The sequence below is a fragment of the Cebus imitator genome, unplaced genomic scaffold (assembly GCF_001604975.1).
Source record: "Cebus imitator isolate Cc_AM_T3 unplaced genomic scaffold, Cebus_imitator-1.0 Scaffold352, whole genome shotgun sequence".
Lineage (NCBI taxonomy): Eukaryota > Metazoa > Chordata > Mammalia > Primates > Cebidae > Cebus > Cebus imitator.
In genome coordinates this window covers 1,325,703-1,344,225 of record NW_016107667.1, presented here as the reverse complement: position 1 = coordinate 1,344,225, position 18,523 = coordinate 1,325,703, and the positions used below count along the sequence as shown (strand labels likewise).

General features: G+C 42.2%; 1 protein-coding gene across 11 annotated transcripts in view; it reads left to right on the top strand.

Annotated features, from left to right (window-relative positions):
* SRPK2 (SRSF protein kinase 2) overlaps positions 1–18,523 on the top strand; it is a 277,462-nt gene that overhangs the window by 234,840 nt on the left and 24,099 nt on the right. For all 11 annotated transcript variants that reach the window (XM_017506255.2, XM_017506252.2, XM_017506253.2 and 8 more), the window contains 4 exons: positions 7,932–8,097; positions 9,251–9,276; positions 11,316–11,562; positions 12,122–12,604. In XM_017506255.2, the coding sequence (XP_017361744.1) occupies positions 7,932–8,097; positions 9,251–9,276; positions 11,316–11,562; positions 12,122–12,604 (922 nt within the window). The remainder of the gene's footprint in view (positions 1–7,931; positions 8,098–9,250; positions 9,277–11,315; positions 11,563–12,121; positions 12,605–18,523) is intronic.

The window sequence follows — 18,523 nt, the reverse complement described above, 5'->3', positions numbered from 1 at the left end:
GCGGGTGGATCACGAGGTCAAGAGATCGAGACCATCCTGGTCAACATGGTGAAACCCCGTCTCTACTAAAAATACAAAAAAAAATCAGCTGGTCATGGTGGCGCATGCCTGTAATCCCAGCGACTCAGTAGGCTGAGGCAGGAGAATTGCCTGAACCCAGGAGGCGGAGGTTGCGGTGAGCCGAGATCGCGCCATTGCACTCCAGCCTAGGTAACAAGAGCGAAACTCCGTCTCAAAATAATAATAATAATAATAATAATAATGTACAGATTTACGAGAATTTTTAGTCATAAATTTTTACTGGTTTTATTTTTTAGGTAGTTTAGTGAAAGTACTTAATGATAATCGTCTTGACCCCTAAGTGCACCTTGTCATTTTTTATCTCCACATCTTAGATCATTTCTTTCGTCCTAGGCTACCAGAAATGCCATCCTTTCTTTTCTACCCACATTTTTTAAGACTCAACCCAAATCCCATCATTGTGATCAAGGCTTCTCAGAGTACCTAGTTAAGAGGGGGATATGCCTTTCCTCCTTGGAATGCCTTCGGCTCACATTTGGTCCCATAACTAAGTGTAGGCCACATCTCAAACCTAGCTCTACTGACACTTCAGACCAGAAAATAGTGATTATGTGAGACTGCCCTATGCATAGTGGGATGTTTAGCAGCGTCCCTAGCATCTACCCTTCAGATGCCAGTATCTGCTGTCATCATTCCTGGTTGTGGCAATTAAAAATATCTCTGACTTTTGTCAGTTTCTTCTCATTGATAACCATTAGGATAAGAGAAAGTGCAAGAATTATGTGCTTTGGCGACAGGCTTGATTTCACATCATAGCGTTGGCAATTCTGTCTTGTACTCCTGAGCAAGTTAGTCTCTGTGAGCATCTTCTGTCGTTTGTAAACTCCAATTACTAATGCATAATTTGTAGTTTGATTGTGGAGATAAAGAATAGGGGTGGGCCAAGTGCGGTGGCTTACGCCTGTAATCCCAGCACTTTGGGAGACTAACGCAGGTGGATCATGAGGTCAGGAGTTCAGACCAGCCTGATGAGTATAGTGAAATCCTGTCTCTACTAAAAATACAAAAATTAGCCAGGTGTGGTGGCGCACGCCTGTAGTCTCAGCTACTCAGGAGGCGGATGCAGGAGAATTGCTCGAACCAGGGAGGTGGAGGTTGCATTGAGCTAAGGTCACACCACTGCACTTTAGCTTGGGCAACAGAGCAAGACCGTCTCAAAATAAATAAATAAATAAAAAATAAGGGTGGACACCTGAAGCATCCATCATAGTAACATAAATTAGCTATTATGTCTCCCAAACTCCAGGATCATGTATTTTGAGTTTCACATCTCTTTGTATCTTCCTTCATATATTAGATGTCCAGGAAGTATCTTGGTTGTCTTTCCTTAAATGAAGGAAAAGGGATGTTTCCCTTATTCTCTAGAAAATGGCTGATCTTTCTGTGATTTAAAGGGCTGACAGATAAACATTGCCACTTGTTTATTTTTCAAAAGTAATGATGGAATTGGATCAATTGCTTTTTCTGGGTTTTCTATACACTATTGTCAATCCTCTGATCAGTTCTTAGCTGTCCCTGTTCTTAGATGTAGCTAGCCATGGTGACTCTGTGCTGTGGCAGAAGGAGGCCATCCTGGCGGCTTCTGTTTCTGGGTTTTCTATAGACTATTGTCAATCCTCTGATCAGCTCTTAGCTGTCCCTGTTCTTAGATGTAGCTAGCCATGGTGACTCTGTGCTGTGGCAGAAGGAGGCCATCCTTGCGGCTTCTGTTGATTGCCCTGGGGTGCTGTGTGTAGCCCACTCTCAAGTCTGCCTGGTGGCTGCGTCTCTGGCCTTACCATGGAATCTTGTGACTGTTTGTGCACCCTAGTTTTTTGTCTTTTTAGTCACTTTATTGAGGCCTGTTTTATGTCCACCTCTTAATTTTTTCCAACACCGAAAAAGGAAACATTCGTGTTGTCATTATTTGTAGTACATTAAAAGATGGACCTCAGGTGATGGTTTCTTCAAAATTCTTTGGCGCTCTTTAAAGTGGCTTTGACTTTCTTGTGTAATTGAAAGGGTAGCCATTGTTTTACTTAAAGAGTTTATGGTTTAGTTCATTACTCTTTACAGAAACCTTGTAAGAACATGGCTGCTTGCCGTTAGTTAAATGAAGCTTGCCAAGGGCAAGGCTCACATTTTGGTGATTTTGCTACATTGGTGAAAAAACTTAACAATTATAGATGTAGCCCTGCATTTTAAAATTTGTGTGTGTGTGTGTGTGTGTGTGTGTGTGTGTGTGTTTTTTGTTTTTTTTTTTTTTTTTTTTTTTTTTTGAGACGGAGTCTTGCTCTGTTGCCCAGGAGCTGGAGTGCAATGGCATGATCTCAGCTTACTGCAACCTCTGCCTCCCGAGTTCAAGCGATTCTCCTGCCTCAGCCTCCCTAGTAGCTGGTACTAGAAATGAGTGCCACCACACTCAGCTAATTTTTGTATTTTTAGTAGAAATTGGGTTTCACCATGTTTGTCATGCTGGTCTCGAACTCCTGACTTCGTGATCTGCCCACCTTGGCCTCCCAAAGTGCTGGGATTACCAGCGTGAGCCACTGCACCCGGCCCCTTAAAATTATATCAATACTCTTTCTGTTACTATGATGACAACACACTTACTGTGTTCCTTTGGGCACTGATTGTTTTAAGTTCTTTGTTTGTGTCATGCTATTTCGTCCTCACTGTGACCTTATGAGGCCAGTGGTGTTACTATCTTCACTCTACCTAAGGTGTTGCACAGAGGGAATATGTATCTTTCTCAGAGTCCCATGGTTAATTGTGGTGGATCCAGGATTTAAATATAGATGGTGTAACTCCAGAATCCATGCTCTTCACTGCAGGATAGTGTAAAATGTCCTACATAGAAAGATTGAGATGATATTGAATTGTAATATGTCTGTAAAAATTATGCAGTTGTGTTTCTGTGGTCAATGGTTTTCTTGAGTAGAGCTGGTAATTAGATTGTTTAAAAATACAGTTGTTAGGCCGGATGTGGTGGCTCACGCCTGTAATGCTAGCACTTTGGGAGGCCAAGTCTGGTGGATTGCTTGTGCTCAGGAGTTCGGGACCAGCCTAGGCAACATGGTGAAACCCCGTCTCTACTAAAATAGAAAAACTTAGCCGGGCATGGTGGCATGTACCATTAGTCCTAGCTACTCTGGAGACTGAAGCAGGAGAGTTGCTTGAACCCGGGAGGTGTAGGTTGCAGTGAGGCGAGATTGCATCACTGCCCTCCAGCCTGGGCGACAGTGTGAGACTCCAGCTCCAAAAAAAAAAAAGTATAGCCATTAGACTTTATGAAGTAGATAATTGTAATATTGTTACAATTATCTGCTGTAATGTGTAACCAAATGGGACCTTTAAAACCCAGTGTTTTTCCAGACCTCTCCCTTTGGGTTGCAACCCTGGAGTGTGCCAAGAGCCACAGTGGTGCCCCGCAGGTCCTCTTGCCTGGACCATTGGCTGATTTTGTCTACACTTAGTATTTATTTACCATTTTAATTCTTTCAGTGGCCCTGTTTATCATGATTGAACCAGTATTGGTAAACATTTTGATATTACTGGGTTTGTTCAGCATGGTAGTGTACACGATGCTGTATTGACTTGGAATTCTCCTCAGGATGTTGAGTCCTCGACTCAGGCTTGATTTCAAGGGAGCTGAGCTGCTTTCCTGACCCATTGCTTTGTGCAGTTGGAGTGCTGGGCGCAGCAGCTTTAACTTTCTTCCTGATGACATTCAGAAGTACAGCTGCTGGCTTTTCTCATTAATTCTCACCAGTTAGAGATGGGAGGAAAGAGCAGAGGATATTTTAGGACAATGCGGATAAGGATGCTGTCCCCTGAATTTTTGGCTCTTGTCCTCTTTTATTTTAACAGGTATTTTCAAGCTTCTCCTTTCAGTTTAACATCTTGGTTTTCGCAGGCAATCGGTGGGACCTGCCTTGTCTTTTTACTGTGGAAAGGAAGTCTAGCGGGAGCCTCAGCGTTTCCAGCAGGAAACTTTCTAGGCTTGCGAGAGCCCCTCTGGGAACCTCCACACCCACAAAATTAATATCTTCAATGAAGGACTACTGCTTGGTGCTGCCTCCTTCCTCTGCCAGCCCATCTGGCTGCCCTTGTGGGTTTCCCTGGTGCTTCATTAGGTTCTGTTACCCACAGAGTAGGAGACAGAATCTCCCTGCCCTGTGTCCTTTGTTGAGTTGTGGGAGGAAGAAATTCCCCACTCATCACCAGTAGCAGAACATAATTTGGAAAGTTGCTCTATTTCTTTTTATAGTTTAGAATTTTGGGGGAAGCCTTGTGCTCTGGGCTCTGAGCAAGGCCAGGGAGACAGTCTTTAGAGGAGTCTCCACATTATTCTTGCCAGTTCCCTTACTTAATGTGCAAGATTACAGGACCTATTTCAGTCAAATCATGATGGAGAGGAGCAGGTTTGTGTTGTGAACAACAGTAATAGATGGTATCTGACACAAATGTTGATGTACAGAAAGAAAGCTTTGAGACCATTCTAACCAAGCCCGTTAAATTGAAGATGAATTTGAGGTTCAGGGAACAGAAGGAACTTTGAGCCTATAGCTAATTTGGAACTGGACTCAGGGCTTCTAGCTCCCCGCCCTAGACTTGGCCTTTTTTTCTGCACTGCTGCTGAACTCAAAGTCTGACTTTACCCAGAGAAACCTGGCACCTGTTCCTCATGTGTGTGAACTGGCTTCCTAAGTTGGATGATTGAGAGTCATGTCCCTGGCCCACCTGGGTTTAGGTTAATGTCAGCTTTCCTGGCAGCCAAAGGATCTCTGCTGCTGGCACCAAGTATTAAGATCTTTTCGTTTGTTTGTTTGCTTGTTTTGAGACAGAGTCTTACCTGTTGCCAGGCTGTAGTGCAGTGGCGCGATCTCGTCTCACTGCAGCCTCTCCTGGGTTCAAGCGATTCTCGTGCTTCAGACTCCCAAGTAGCCGGGGTTACAGGCATGTGCCACCACACGCAGTTAATTTTTGGATTTTTAGTAGATGGGGTTTCACCATATTGGCCAGGATGGTCTCGATTTCCTGACCTTGTGATCTGCCCACCTCGGCCTCCCAAAGTGCTGGGATTACAAGGCAAGGCTGAGTCCAGCCTTGACATTTTAAATGTAATTTAAACATCCTAATTGAAGTATTATCCAAAACAGTAAATATTCTAAGGCAAAAAATCAAGTCTTAAAAAATAGCTTATCCTAGTTTTATCTATTTTTCTGGTACTTACTAGGAACTTGTCAGTATCTCATTAAATCATATTTGCCATGCTCATGATTCATCTTGGTTTCTTTTTGGCCATTTCCCCGACCCCTCATACCCATTTCCTGTCCTGAATTGGTAAGCTCTGTGAGGATGTGAGGACTGTAAGCAACACGAAGCCTGGGAGCTTTTAAATATCAAACACTTGGAATATTGGCATGTGATAGGAGCTTGGCTGATGCACATTCATTGAATTTATGTAAAAATACTCCGTTTGGTAAAGTGTTTTAAATATTTGTAGGGATTTTGATCCTGTTTAAAAGACAGATTTCCTATTTTCATTTTCCTTTTAAAATGTTTGTTCCCTCTCACTTCATAATGCTGCTTTAAACTTGTACTAACAGTAGGCTACGTACTAATAGCCTACTGTTGATCAGATGCCTTCCTGATAACATAAAGAGTTGATTAAACTGGGGATAGTTCAGTGTTGGATGACGCAAAGCATACAACACTTTCTGTCTCTTGTGAACAAAATAACTATTTGATTCATTGTTTGAATGGTGATTGATATAATATTTGCTTAACATTTGGAATTTCTAATGCTTATATGAGAACATGATCTGTATTGTAAAAATAAATTTCATTTGTGGAAAAATTAAAAAGTTTCTTCAGTGGAAATAATTACAGTAAAACATTGTGTATTTAGGTCACTGACACTCTCTAAGTTTGTGATTGTTTTAATGTGATAAACATGAATATCTTGGTACATCACTTTCTTTTAGTATAATGCTATAGTGTTGTTTAGATACCAAAGCTTTTTCTTTCTATTTAAATTAAGCCCCCTTTTCTTGCAATATTAAAAATGTATGGACATCATTAGCCATGGGGAAATAAAGATCAAAACTACAACAAGATACTCCATATCCACTTGGGTAACTAAAGTAAAAAATATGGTGTTGTGTTTGTTTTGTTGTTGTTGTTGTTTTAAGACGAGGTTTCACCATGTTGGTCAGGCTGGTCTTGAACTCCCGACCTCAGGTGATCTGCCCCCGCCTTGGCCTCCAAAGTGCTTGGATTACAGGCGTGAGCCACCACACCGGCCAGTGGTGTTGTTTAGGATGAAGAATTGGAACCATCATACACTGCTGATAGGAATGTAAAATGGTGCAGCTACTGTGGAAAACACTTTGGCAGGTGATGAAAAGGCTAAATATAGAGGTACCATATGGCCTAAGTATGGTAACTCCTAGGTGTATACGCCTCCCCCCAAAAAAAGTATGTTTGCCGGGCACAGTGGCTCACGCCTGTAATCCCAGCACTTTGGGGAGGCCAAGGCAGGCGGATCATGAGATCAAGAGATCGAGACCATCCTGGCCAACATGGTGAAACTCGTCTCTACTAAAAATACAAAAATTAGCTGGGCGTGGTAGTGTGCACCTGTAGTCCCAGCTACTCGGGAGGGTGAGGCAGGAGAATTGCTTGAACCAGAGAGGCAGAGGTTGCAGTGAGCCGAGATCACACCACTGCACTCCAGCCTGGAGACGGAGTGAGACTGTGTCTATTAAAAAAAAAAAAAAAAAAAATTATGTTCACACAAAAATGTATACAGGAGTGTACATCACATTATTATTTTTATAGCCTCTAAAGTGAAAATAACCTGAATGTTCATGAAGTATACGGATAAACAAAATGTTGTATCTCCATACAGTGGAATACAATTTGGCAGTAAAACTAAGTGAAGTACTGATGCATGCTGCACAAGAGTCAGACTTGAAAACATTATGCCAGTTACAAAAAAACGCTTTATATGATTCCATTTATAAGAAATGTCCAGAATCACCAAGTAGGTTAGTGGTTGCTAAGGGTTAGAGGGGGTAGGAGAGAGATGGGGAGTGAATGCTAATGAATATGTTGTCATTTAAATAGTGGTGATAGTTGCACATCTGAAATCCGTTAAATTGTATACCTAAAGGGGCTATATGATACATGAATATAGTTGTTACTGAACAAAAATACACAGCTGAGGCTTGAACAGCACAAGGGTTAGAGGCACTGACCAACCCCTTCCAATGAAGTTAAAAATCCACGTCTGACTTTTGACTTGACCAAAGCTTAACTACTAATATTCTGCTGTTGATCGGAAGCCTTCCCGATGACATGAACAGGTGTTTAACATGTATTTTGTATGTGTGTTATATAGCATATTGTTACAATAAAGTAAGCTAGAGAAAAGAACATGTTAAGACAGGAAAAGATTATGTTTACTATTTATTCATTAAGTGGAAGTCGATCATCATAAAGGTCTTCATCCTCGTCATCCTCATGTTTAATAGGCTGAGGGGTTGGTCTTGCTGTCTCAGTGCAGAGGTGGAAGAACATCTGTGTATAAGTGGACCCATGCAGTTCAAACCTTCAAGGTTCAACGGTATATAGATGCATTTGCTTACACAAGCATAATCTCTGTAATGATATACATTGGTTGCTTATGGGAAGGAGAGCTGGATTCCAATGAGGGTAGGCATGGGAGGGAGATTTTTACTAAATATCCTTTTGTGTTTATGAAACTTGGTAGCCTGTCATTGTATCACATGCTTTTCAAATAAATAAAAATTATATAATGAGTATTAATAGCTTATCTCCTCTCTTAATTTTGCTATGTCCAGGTCCTTCAAGGATTAGATTATCTACACAGTAAGTGCAAGATCATTCATACTGACATAAAGCCGGAAAACATCTTGATGTGTGTGGATGATGCATATGTGAGAAGAATGGCAGCTGAGGCCACTGAGTGGCAGAAAGCAGGTGCTCCTCCTCCTTCAGGGTCTGCAGGTGAGGGAGCTGAGCCAGTTTCATTTCAGTTCATCTGGGGGTATTATAAGCTTGCAGTGTTGCATGTTGAAGGTTTCTGAATCAAACATTACGTGTAAGGACATTTTTGGCAAAGTTTAATTTCTGGAAATAACCGCACCCTTTTCTTGAGATGGAAAATGCCCTAGCTACATTATATTTTAATATTTGAATTACTTGCCATTTAAATTTGTAGTTGCTGCTTCATTAATATTGGAACAGTTTTTTCTGTTGCCCACTTCTCTGCAGAGGAGAACATAGTAACAGCTTTCCTGGAGCTGACTTTTAGTCATCAGAATATTTTTCGAGCTTCAGTTATGTTACAGTAATTTCTATTGTCCATTTGTCATAGCTATGTCAATCTGAGTTTTATCAGTAGATTTGGAGTTAGTTAGAAGAGGCCTGACGGTGGGGGAAGAACAAGTGACCTGAGTATTGGCATATCTTTATTTCTGGTGGGGGTGCAGTGAAGTGTGGACTGTGCTCCTGTGGCTCTTCGACACTGTCTGTGCCCTTGTGTTGTCAGGCAAGCGTAGATAGTAAAGGGCTGAGACTCCGGGGACTGCCTGGGGCTCTCTTCACGTCTCCTCTACTGCCATCACGGTGCTGTTCAGATCATGGACCCAGCCTGTCAAACTTTTGGCCCTGATAGAGTTTAATCATGTGATTTCTAGAATGTTAGCTGCATACCAACTGCAGTATTTGATTTAAATTGTAGAAAGCTTGCAAAATAGATTTCAAATATAGATGTACATCTAATCTAAATTGTTTATTTCATTTTATTTATAACAAATTTGGTTTAATGACTGATGTATGAATGAGTTTCCATTTTCTTAAGCTATCTGTTGGTGCTTTGGGATTGACTGTTTTTGAGATGTATTAGTATTTCATTTTAGATAAGACAAATGGCTCAGTATGAACAACTTTTCTGCTGTGCATTTTAAGAGTCACTTGTTTGTTTCAGTTGCATAAACTTTGTCTAGATCCCAGTGATTACGAAGCTCTGATTAATATGTTTGTGAAGTTGGATAGTCATTAAAAGATAATTATTATGTCATTTTGCAATCCAAATGACCTGCATGAAGGTATGTGTCTGTTTTCTGCTAAATACCAATTTTGTTTTATTTTATTTTAGTGAGTACGGCTCCACAGCAGAAACCTGTAAGTACTTAACGCATATTACTTTTATGCACCATGGCAAAAGAGACTGTTTATTATTCAGTTGTTCAAATTATTAAAAAGCTGTAGTATATATTAATTTAAAGGGTAGACACATTTATAAATGCTGTGTATCCTCAAATATTTAAGACTTACTGTCTTGTTAAGTTTTGGTTTTTTTTTTTTTTTGAGGGTTTTTTTTGGGGGGGTGGTTTGGGGGGGGGAGTTTGTTTGTTTGTTTGTTTTGTTTTGTGACTGAGTCTTGCTTTATTGCCCAGACTGGAGTGCAGTGTTGCAATCTTTGCTCACTGCAGCCTCCCCCTGCCAGGTTCAAATGATTCTCCTGCCTCAGCCTCCCGAGTAGCTGGGATTACAGGCACCCATCACCATGCTCAGCTAATTTTTGTACTTTTAGTAGAGATGGAGTTTCACCATGTTGGTCAGGCTGGCCTCGAACTCTTAACCTCAAGTGATCTGCCCACCTTGGCTTCTCAAGGTTCTGAGATTACCTGCATGAGCCATCACACCTGGCCTGTCTCGTTAAGTTTTAGTGATCTCTGCAGAATTGGAATAGTTAGAGCCTTTCAAAGATTGTCATCTTTATGCATTTTCTGGACTACGGTTGGCCAAGTCTAATGAAATGTGGGGTGGTAGAGTTGAAGCATTTTTATTTCAAAACCACTTTATATTATTTCTGATTGGCTGCTAAGTTACCTGTTTTTTCTGAAGCCATTGTTCTAATTTTTTTCCAGCCAGATGTTAAATAAGAAAGAGGTAGTTTGTAGTCCTGTCAAAACACTATGTCAGTACTAGGTACCAGGCATGGTGGCTGACGCCTGTAATCCCAGCACTTTGAGAGGCTGAGGCCAGCAGATAGCTTGAGGTCAGGAATTCGAGACCATCCTGGCTAACATGGTGAAACCCTGTCTCTACCAAAAATGCAAAAACTAGTCGAGTGTGCTGGCGGATACCTGTAATCTCAGCTACTCAGGAGGGTAAGGCAGGAGAATCAGTTGAGCCCAGGAGGAGGAGGTTGCAGTGAGCCGAGATCAGGCCATTGGACTCCATCCTGGGTGACTGAGTGAGGCTCTGTCTCAAAAAGAAAATCAGCTGAGCATGATGGCATGTACCTGTACTCCCAGCTACATGGGAGGCTGAGGCATGAGAAACACTTAAACCCAGGAAGTGGAGGTAGCAGTGAGCCAAAGTCGCGACACTGCTCTCCAGCCTGTGTGAACAAGACCCCATCTCAAAGAAAAAGAAAACAACAACAAAAAAACAAACTAACAAGAAAACACTATGTTTACTGAGACAACCCTTGATTTGGAATGTAAGTTCTGGAACAAGAGGGAGCTGTAATAATTAGGCTTCCTGGCTTGCTGAGGAGCCCAAGTTGTTTCCCATAGTTCTTCCCTGGCTTAAGCCACCTGAGTTTACTGTATGAAAGAATGGAGGCTCTCCTTGCCAGTGCTTTGCAAGTCAGCTGGCCATGATGGGAGGCAAACAAAAGCTGTGGCTTTTTCTTTTTTCACATTGCTGCATAGGCTTATCTCTTACGGTTCATGTTGTCTTGGCTGGTAAGAGCTTCCAGCACATATGTGAGACCCAAACACACAGTGACATACACCTGCTCGGGCACCTGTTTCATTTTTGGCAGTGAGGAGATGGGATGTTGTTATTTTGTATATAGAGGGCAGGAAATAAAACTTCCAAGAGGAGCTTCTCCTTTAAGGCCAAGAGAATTTTGGACTTCAGTTCTCTTAGAGTTTGAATGGTGAAGGCTTACTGGATTTAAGCTGTATCCCTCTGAGGGCAGGACCTGGTAGTAAACCCAGCACGTGATATCAGTGAGCACTGCTTTCCCTTTGATTTTACCATAAGCCTTACCATGAGGTGGATGTGTCTGGGTTTGGGATTTTAGTAGAATATGGCATGAGAAAGCAGAGTTTATTGTTAGTTGCCATGCTGCCAGCAGTTATACTATCATGTGGTGCTTTAAAAAGAAGAAAACTGACTTGTGGTCTTTTCTTAACATGTTATAGATAGGAAAAATATCTAAAAACAAAAAGAAAAAACTGAAAAAGAAACAGAAGAGGCAGGCTGAGTTATTGGAAAAACGCCTGCAGGAGATAGAAGAATTGGAGCGAGAAGCTGAAAGGAAAATAATAGAAGAAAACATCACTTCAGCCGCACCTTCCAATGAGCAGGATGGTGAATATGGCCCAGAGGTGAAACTAAAAACAACAGGATTAGAGGAGGCAGCCGAGGCAGAGACCACAAAGGACAACGGTCAGTAGAGCCAAGAGCCTGGGCTGCATGGGGTCCTCAGGTTACCATGGGGGCTGATTTGTGCTGCTGCTTCAGATGGCAAGGATGATTCTCTCCAAGTCTCTATTGGGAAATACAGGAAACAGCCTTGTATTTCATTTGTGAACTGTATGCCAGAAATACAACATTTCAAAATAGCTTTTAAAAATGTAAAATGTCTGAGAAACACCATGTTTCTATCATGCTAAAGATGGTGCTTAATTTTGTCATTTACTTTTTACCTAACTGTAATGCACCACAAATCTATTTCTGAAGATTGTAGAGGGTGGAAATGGAAGTGCAACTTTATTTAGAAATAGTTATTTTCTCCCAAAGCTAACTTTTTCTTATAAGAGCAGGCCAATTATTAAATGAACCAAAAATGAGGTTTCGAAACCTGAAGGCTTTACTCTAGACGCCGAGAGGTGTTTACTATGAGGTGCATAAGTTAAGCACATTCAAAATGTATTTTATTGATGAGATGTGAGGCTGCATTAAGGAGAGTAAGAAGTTCTAATTCTTGACCCATCAACTTCTTAAGGTGAAGCTGAGGACCAGGAAGAGAAAGAAGACACTGAGAAAGAAAACATTGAAAAAGATGATGATGATGTAGATCAGGAACTTGCAAACATAGACCCTACGTGGATAGAATCACCTAAAACCAATGGCCATATTGAGAATGGCCCATTCTTACTGGAGCAGCAACTGGACGATGAAGAGGATGATGAAGAAGATTGCCCAAATCCTGAGGAATATAATCTTGATGAGCCAAATGCAGAAAGTGATTACACATATAGCAGCTCCTATGAACAATTCAATGGTGAATTGCCAAATGGACGGCATAAAATTCCCGAGTCACAGTTTCCAGAGTTTTCCACCTCGTTGTTCTCTGGATCCTTAGAACCTGTGGCCTGCGGCTCTGTACTTTCTGAGGGATCACCACTTACTGAGCAAGAGGAAAGCAGTCCATCCCATGACAGAAGCAGGACGGTTTCAGCCTCCAGTACTGGTGATTTGCCAAAAGGTAAGTGTTCTTCTCATCAGCTGCCTGTCATCACTGAGTGTGTGCCTTTAACAAATGTGCCTGGGGTATGCCTTTAACAAATGCTATGAAGGAATTGCCTGAAAGTGGCCAACCCCTGTATGCTTGCACTAATCGTTTTTATTACTTTTATACTCAGGAACAAGTAATGTGATTTACATATACATTCTGTGCCACTAGGCTATCTCTCGCTCTCTGCATAGCAAATCTTATTTCTGACCAGTTCTCATTTTTAATATATTCAGTCAGCAGCATCATTTGCAAAAACCTTCCATTTTCGCAACTTACACCTGTGGCTTTCTAGAATGTGTAGTTTATAATTTTTATCTTCTTCCATCTGATATGATTATATTTAGTTTTGTTTTGTTTCTATTCAAGAAAAGTATGCCTGCTCTTTGGCTCTGTTGGGAAAGAAGTGTCATAATGTCTTTTCATAGTTGTTCCTGATTATAGGACCCTGTTATTGATAACTCACCCAGGATTGTAAATTTAAGGGAATTGACATGGATTTAAATGTGATGACAGATAATAGATTGGCTCTTGTGTTCTTGTCTAACTAAGAAGCCTTGACTTATTCAGACCCTTTTTTGGGAGTGAATGCCAAGTGACTCTGGTATGTGAAAACTGGGTAACTCAGTTGGTTTCCATTCTGGCTCAAGGTGGGAAAGCTCTGAAACCTCCTCTGCTCCCTCTACTGACAAGACTGTTTAACACACAGTGAGTAATTGATGAACCAGCCCTGCCAACAGTCCAAGACATTCTGCAGCCCCTTGGTTCCAGCAGGCTGGAATTGCACGATAGGAGTGAGCTGGCTTTGTTAAGAACTGGCTATGATGAATCCTCCTAAGGATGTGTTTTCTTTACTTGGCTGGACGTGGTCAGCTCCTGTTCCCCTTTATAGGGAGTATTTGAAGGTGCTTACATAGAATATAGGTTAATTTCTGAGAAAGGGCAGTAGTGAGATGTATCTTATCCAGATTTATTGTTGCTGGTGCAGTTGAATTTTTCTCTTAATGAAAGTTTTTTTTGGAGATAGAGTCTTACTCTGTCGCCCAGGCTGGAGTGCAGTGGTGGGATCTCGGCTCACTGCAACCTCTGTCTCCCAGGTTCAAGTGATTTCTCCTGCCTCATCCTCTTGAGTAGCTGGGACTACAGGCATGTGCCACCACATCTGGCCAATTTTTGTAATTTTAGAAGAGACAGGGTTTCACCATGTTGGCCAGGCAGGTCTCGAACTCCTGACCTCGTGATCTGCCTGCCTCAACCTCCCAAAATGCTAGGATTACAGGTATGAGCCACAGCACCTGGCTGAAGTTTCATATAGAAAGTAATTTGCAAACTTCCTTCCCTCCCTTCCTCCCTTCCTTCTCTTCCTTTCCTTCCTTTCTTCTCTTTCATCCTGTCCTGTCCTTTTCCTTTCCCTTTCCTTTTCCTCTTCCTGTTCCCCTTCCTTCCTTCTTTTTCCTTTTCCCTTTTCTTTCTCTCTCTGCCCCTCCCTCCCCCCTTCCTTTCTTTTCTTCTTTCCCTCCCTCTCTCCCTCTCTCTCCTTCTTTCTCCTCTCCTTTCCCTTTTCCTTCTTTTCTTTCTTTTTCTTTCTCTCTCTCTCTCTCCCTTCCTTTTCTCCCTTCCCTCCCTCCCCTATCCTCTCCCCTCACCTCCCTGTCTCCCTCCCTCCTTTCCTTCTTCCGTCCTTCCTTTTCTCCCTCTTTTCCCCAGCCCCCCACCCCCTACTCTGTTGCCCAAGCTGGAGTACAGTGGTGCAACCTCGGCTCACTGCGACCTCCACCTCCTGGACTTAAGCAATTCTTCTGCCTCAGTCTCCTGAGTAGCTGGAATTACAGGCGCCTGCCACCATGACCAGCTAATTTTTGTATTTTTAGTAGAGACAGGACTTCACCATGTTGCCCAGGCTGGTCTCTAATGCCTGACCTTAGGTGATCCATGTGCCTCAGCCTCCCAAAGTTATGGGATTACAAGCATGAGCCACCATGACCAGCCCAAAGTACGTTTTTTATTCTTACTTATTTTGCAAGTATTAGCTTGGGCTGGAATGGCTTCACGTACAGTCAGCCTTCCATATCCATGGGTTTTACATCTGTGCATTTCACATCTGTGTGTTCTGCCAACCTCGACTGGGAAATAGTTGAAGCAGAAAAAAAACCTGTGTCTGTTTTGAACATGTACACACTTTTCTCCCTTGTCATTATTCCCTAAACAATACATTAAAGCAATTACTTATGTACCATTTACATTGTAGCAGGTATTATAAATAACTAGAGATCAACTAAAGTACATAGGAAGATGTATGTAGGTTATATGCAAAGACTACACCATTTTATGTCAGAGACTTGATCATCTGTGAATTTTGGTATCCTCAGGGTGTCCTGGAACCAGTCCCCCTGCAGACACTGAGAGGCACCTGCATACCAGATTAAATCCCAGCTCAAAACTTAGTAACTGGAATTTTGGTTTCTTGTCCTCTCTCAGCCTTGGTTTATTCCTCTGTCAAAGGAAAGAAATGGCTACCTCTTGGGTTGTTAATAGCATTGAATTAAATAAAACAGATAAATGGCAAAGGTAGATAAATAACATGTAATATATTGAGAAATTTCCCATTGATTATAAGTTGCCTTGATCATCACAATCCATGTAAAGGAGCACAATTGCTGCCTGTTACCATGTGCTCATCATCAGAGACCCAGGCAAGTCATAAGACTTATCCTACTGTTTACATGGCAGCTCCATCTCTGTGTCACAGGAAACTTCAAACCTTACGTGTTTAAAACCATAATACAACTTTCCCTGCCAACCTGCTAAACGTACTGTATTCCCTATACTTGTTACCACCGTTTCTTGTTGCTCTAGTAAGAAACCTGATGATCATGATGTTTCCTTTTTTTCCTCTCACATCCAGTAAATCATCTCGTTTTGCCAGTTGTACCTCCTAAGTAGGGGTCCCCATGCCTTGGCCCTTAGTGGGCACTGTCATTCTTGTCTCTTCTGTTACAGAAGCTCCTTACTGGTCTCTTGGCTTTGTGTTGTCTCCAGCTTTTCTCCCCACCTGCTTTTCAGCTTGCCTTTCCATGGTGCTACTGGAGTGTCTTTGCAGTATGCTCATCCGATCAGTGCATTCCCCTGCTCACAGTTTCCACAGCTCCCCATCTTCTGCAGCAGTGGTCCCAACAGTGGAGAGAGTACATTCATGCATAACCAGCACCATCCAGGGAGGTGCACGAAGGCATTATTAGAGCATCTGTGTTTTTTTTTTTTTATTCTGAAAGTACAATAAACAATTGGATATCCTCCACATAGACTCAGCAGTTAACATGTTGCCTCATTGCGTATGTTTTCTTTACACAGAAACTGTGCGCTCTGCAGATCAGGATACTTCACTCCTAAATACTTAAGCATTCACCTTCTGAAAGATGAATTAGGACGTCCTCCATTTGTAACAATAATACTTGTAACATGTAAGACTATCACTAATTTCATATTATTATTGTTATTATTTTGAGACAAGGTCTTGCCCTGTTGCCTAGACTGGAGTGCAGTGGTGTGATGTCGGCTCACTGCAACCTCTGCCCTCTGGCTCAAGTGATCTTCTCACCTCAGCCCCCTGAGTAGCTGGGACTATAGGCGACACCACTATGACTGGCTAATTATTATATTTTTGGTAGAGACAGGGTTTTATTACATTATGCAGGCTGGTCTTCAACTCATTGGCTCAAGTGATCTGCCCACCTTGGCTTTCCAAAATGCAGGGATTATAGGTGTGAGCTACCACGCCTGGCCTAATATCTGTTATTTATACCATATTCAAATTTCCTCAATGATCCTATAATTTTCTTTTTAAATTTTCCTGATTCAGGATATGATCCAACACAGTGGCCTGCCTCCTGGGTGAGGGCTTCCTGAATACCTAGCAGACTCACTTCTCTTTCCCCTCTGCTCCTGCTGGCCATGCTTATCTTAGTTCTATGGGCAGTGCTCATTTTCATTGTCTGTCTTCTCATTAGAATGTAACCTCTTGGAGAGTGCTGTGCGTTTTATCATTGTATCCTCAGCATCTGACTCGGTGCTAAGATAAATATCTATTGAATAATGAACAAACAACTGATGTCTTGTTATATTCTTCTTCTTTTCCCTTTGTCCCACTTTTTTCATTTATAATCACAATTTTACTGCGTCCAACACACAAACCATCCCTAATACCTTTTACATCTGGTAGAAACTGGCGGTCTTGCAGAGTGTTTTAATATTGTCAAATTCTAGGCATGTAGCAGACACAGGATCTCCTTTGTTTGGAAGCACTCAGTTTTTGCCCACACCTTATCCATTTGATAAGCAAGGGTAGCCTCCCCCATGGGAGGTGTTTTTTTTGTTTTCTGTATGGAAAGGGGTAGGTGTCCTAGAGTCTTGCACTTGACCACATGGTACTTACGTGAATATGAGGCAAGAGAAGTAATTTTTATGAAGAGTTTGCGTAGATCCTGTCTTTGCTAGAGTAGAGTGTACACGTTAGGGCATGGTACAATAAAGATTGGAGCCAGATTGAGGAGCTTGAAGTAGAACTTAAATGCCAGGCTAAAGAATGTACACTTCTTTCCTAGAGTAATTTGGCAGCCATTGAAGGTTAAGGAGAGGATGGTCCCTCTTAGATGATCAACTGCCAGAGCCATAGTGCCTGTCTTGGCTCAGCACATCTGAGAACGAAGGCCCTGGAACAGGGTGGTTTTGTCGGTCTTACCTGCAGGGTATTTCTGGAATCCTTTCTGTGTCTTGATGGGGCCACATGTCACTGTTAGTCCTTGCCTCGGCTCCTGTAACACAGCCTCCATGCTCCTGTCACTTCAGCTCGTGTTCCCCAGTCTGTCTGTTTCTGGGACTCCTGAGAGAACTGTTTAAAGCGTAACTTCTTCCCCCTTACCTACCACACCCCCCAAAATGATCTCCATTGTGCTTCCCATGTAGAGTGATGCCCCGAGGTATCCCTCACTGAAGCCGATGAAGTCTCCAGTCTGTTCCCTGGCAGGGCTCTGTCGGTACCTGCTTCAGACCCCTTCTCTGTTTCCCTGATGTATTCTACACCTGGCTTCTTTCTGAAGTTTATTAAAGTTGCAAACCTGTTTCTGCCTTAGGGTTTTTGTGCTTCTTGTGTCCTTTGCCTCAGGCTTGTCTTACTTTCATTCCTGCCTTTATTTAGACCTCTCCTGAATGTCACCTTCTCAGAAAAGACCTCCCCTGAACACCCTTGGCCTTATCAATCTCCTTTCTTTGCTTTGCTTTTCTTCATAGCCTGTTTAGCTGCCTGACATGATGTGTGAATTCCTCATTTATTTGCCTTATTGCTCATATTTTCAACCACTGCATGAATTTCCTAATTTGGCTTGTGTGTTTTTCTTGCTGTTCCTAGCACCAAAACCATGCTTAGCACACAAAAAGGACTCAGTAAATATTTTTTGCGTGAGTGCTTGAGGTGGCAACATTAAATCTCTCAGTTCTGCTACTTCCTTGGGCTTCATACTGAACCTGCTCCATATAGAGGGGGTATTCATACTGTCCTCATAAGGGCTGCTTACGATGTAAAGAGTCAGTGTGTACCTGGCTCCATGTGTTATGTGTGTGTGACAGCAGCTGTCTCATGACACTGAGGCGCTATGGGCTGCCCTCTACTAGTTTCTAGGATAGCTTCCTGTAGAATGAGTGACCACAGTGTCACCCAGAGACTAGTTTATCAGAAGGTGACTTAAGGGGCCCAGTTTTTCCCAGAGTGAAAGCTTTCCACTCATTCCACTCTTAGTGGAAGCTGAGTGCAATTGCAGGCTTTTCATTTTGGAAGAAAGACGGCTCCAATTTGTCCTTTGTGACACCATTATCTGTAAGAAGGAAAAGCTGTGGCGG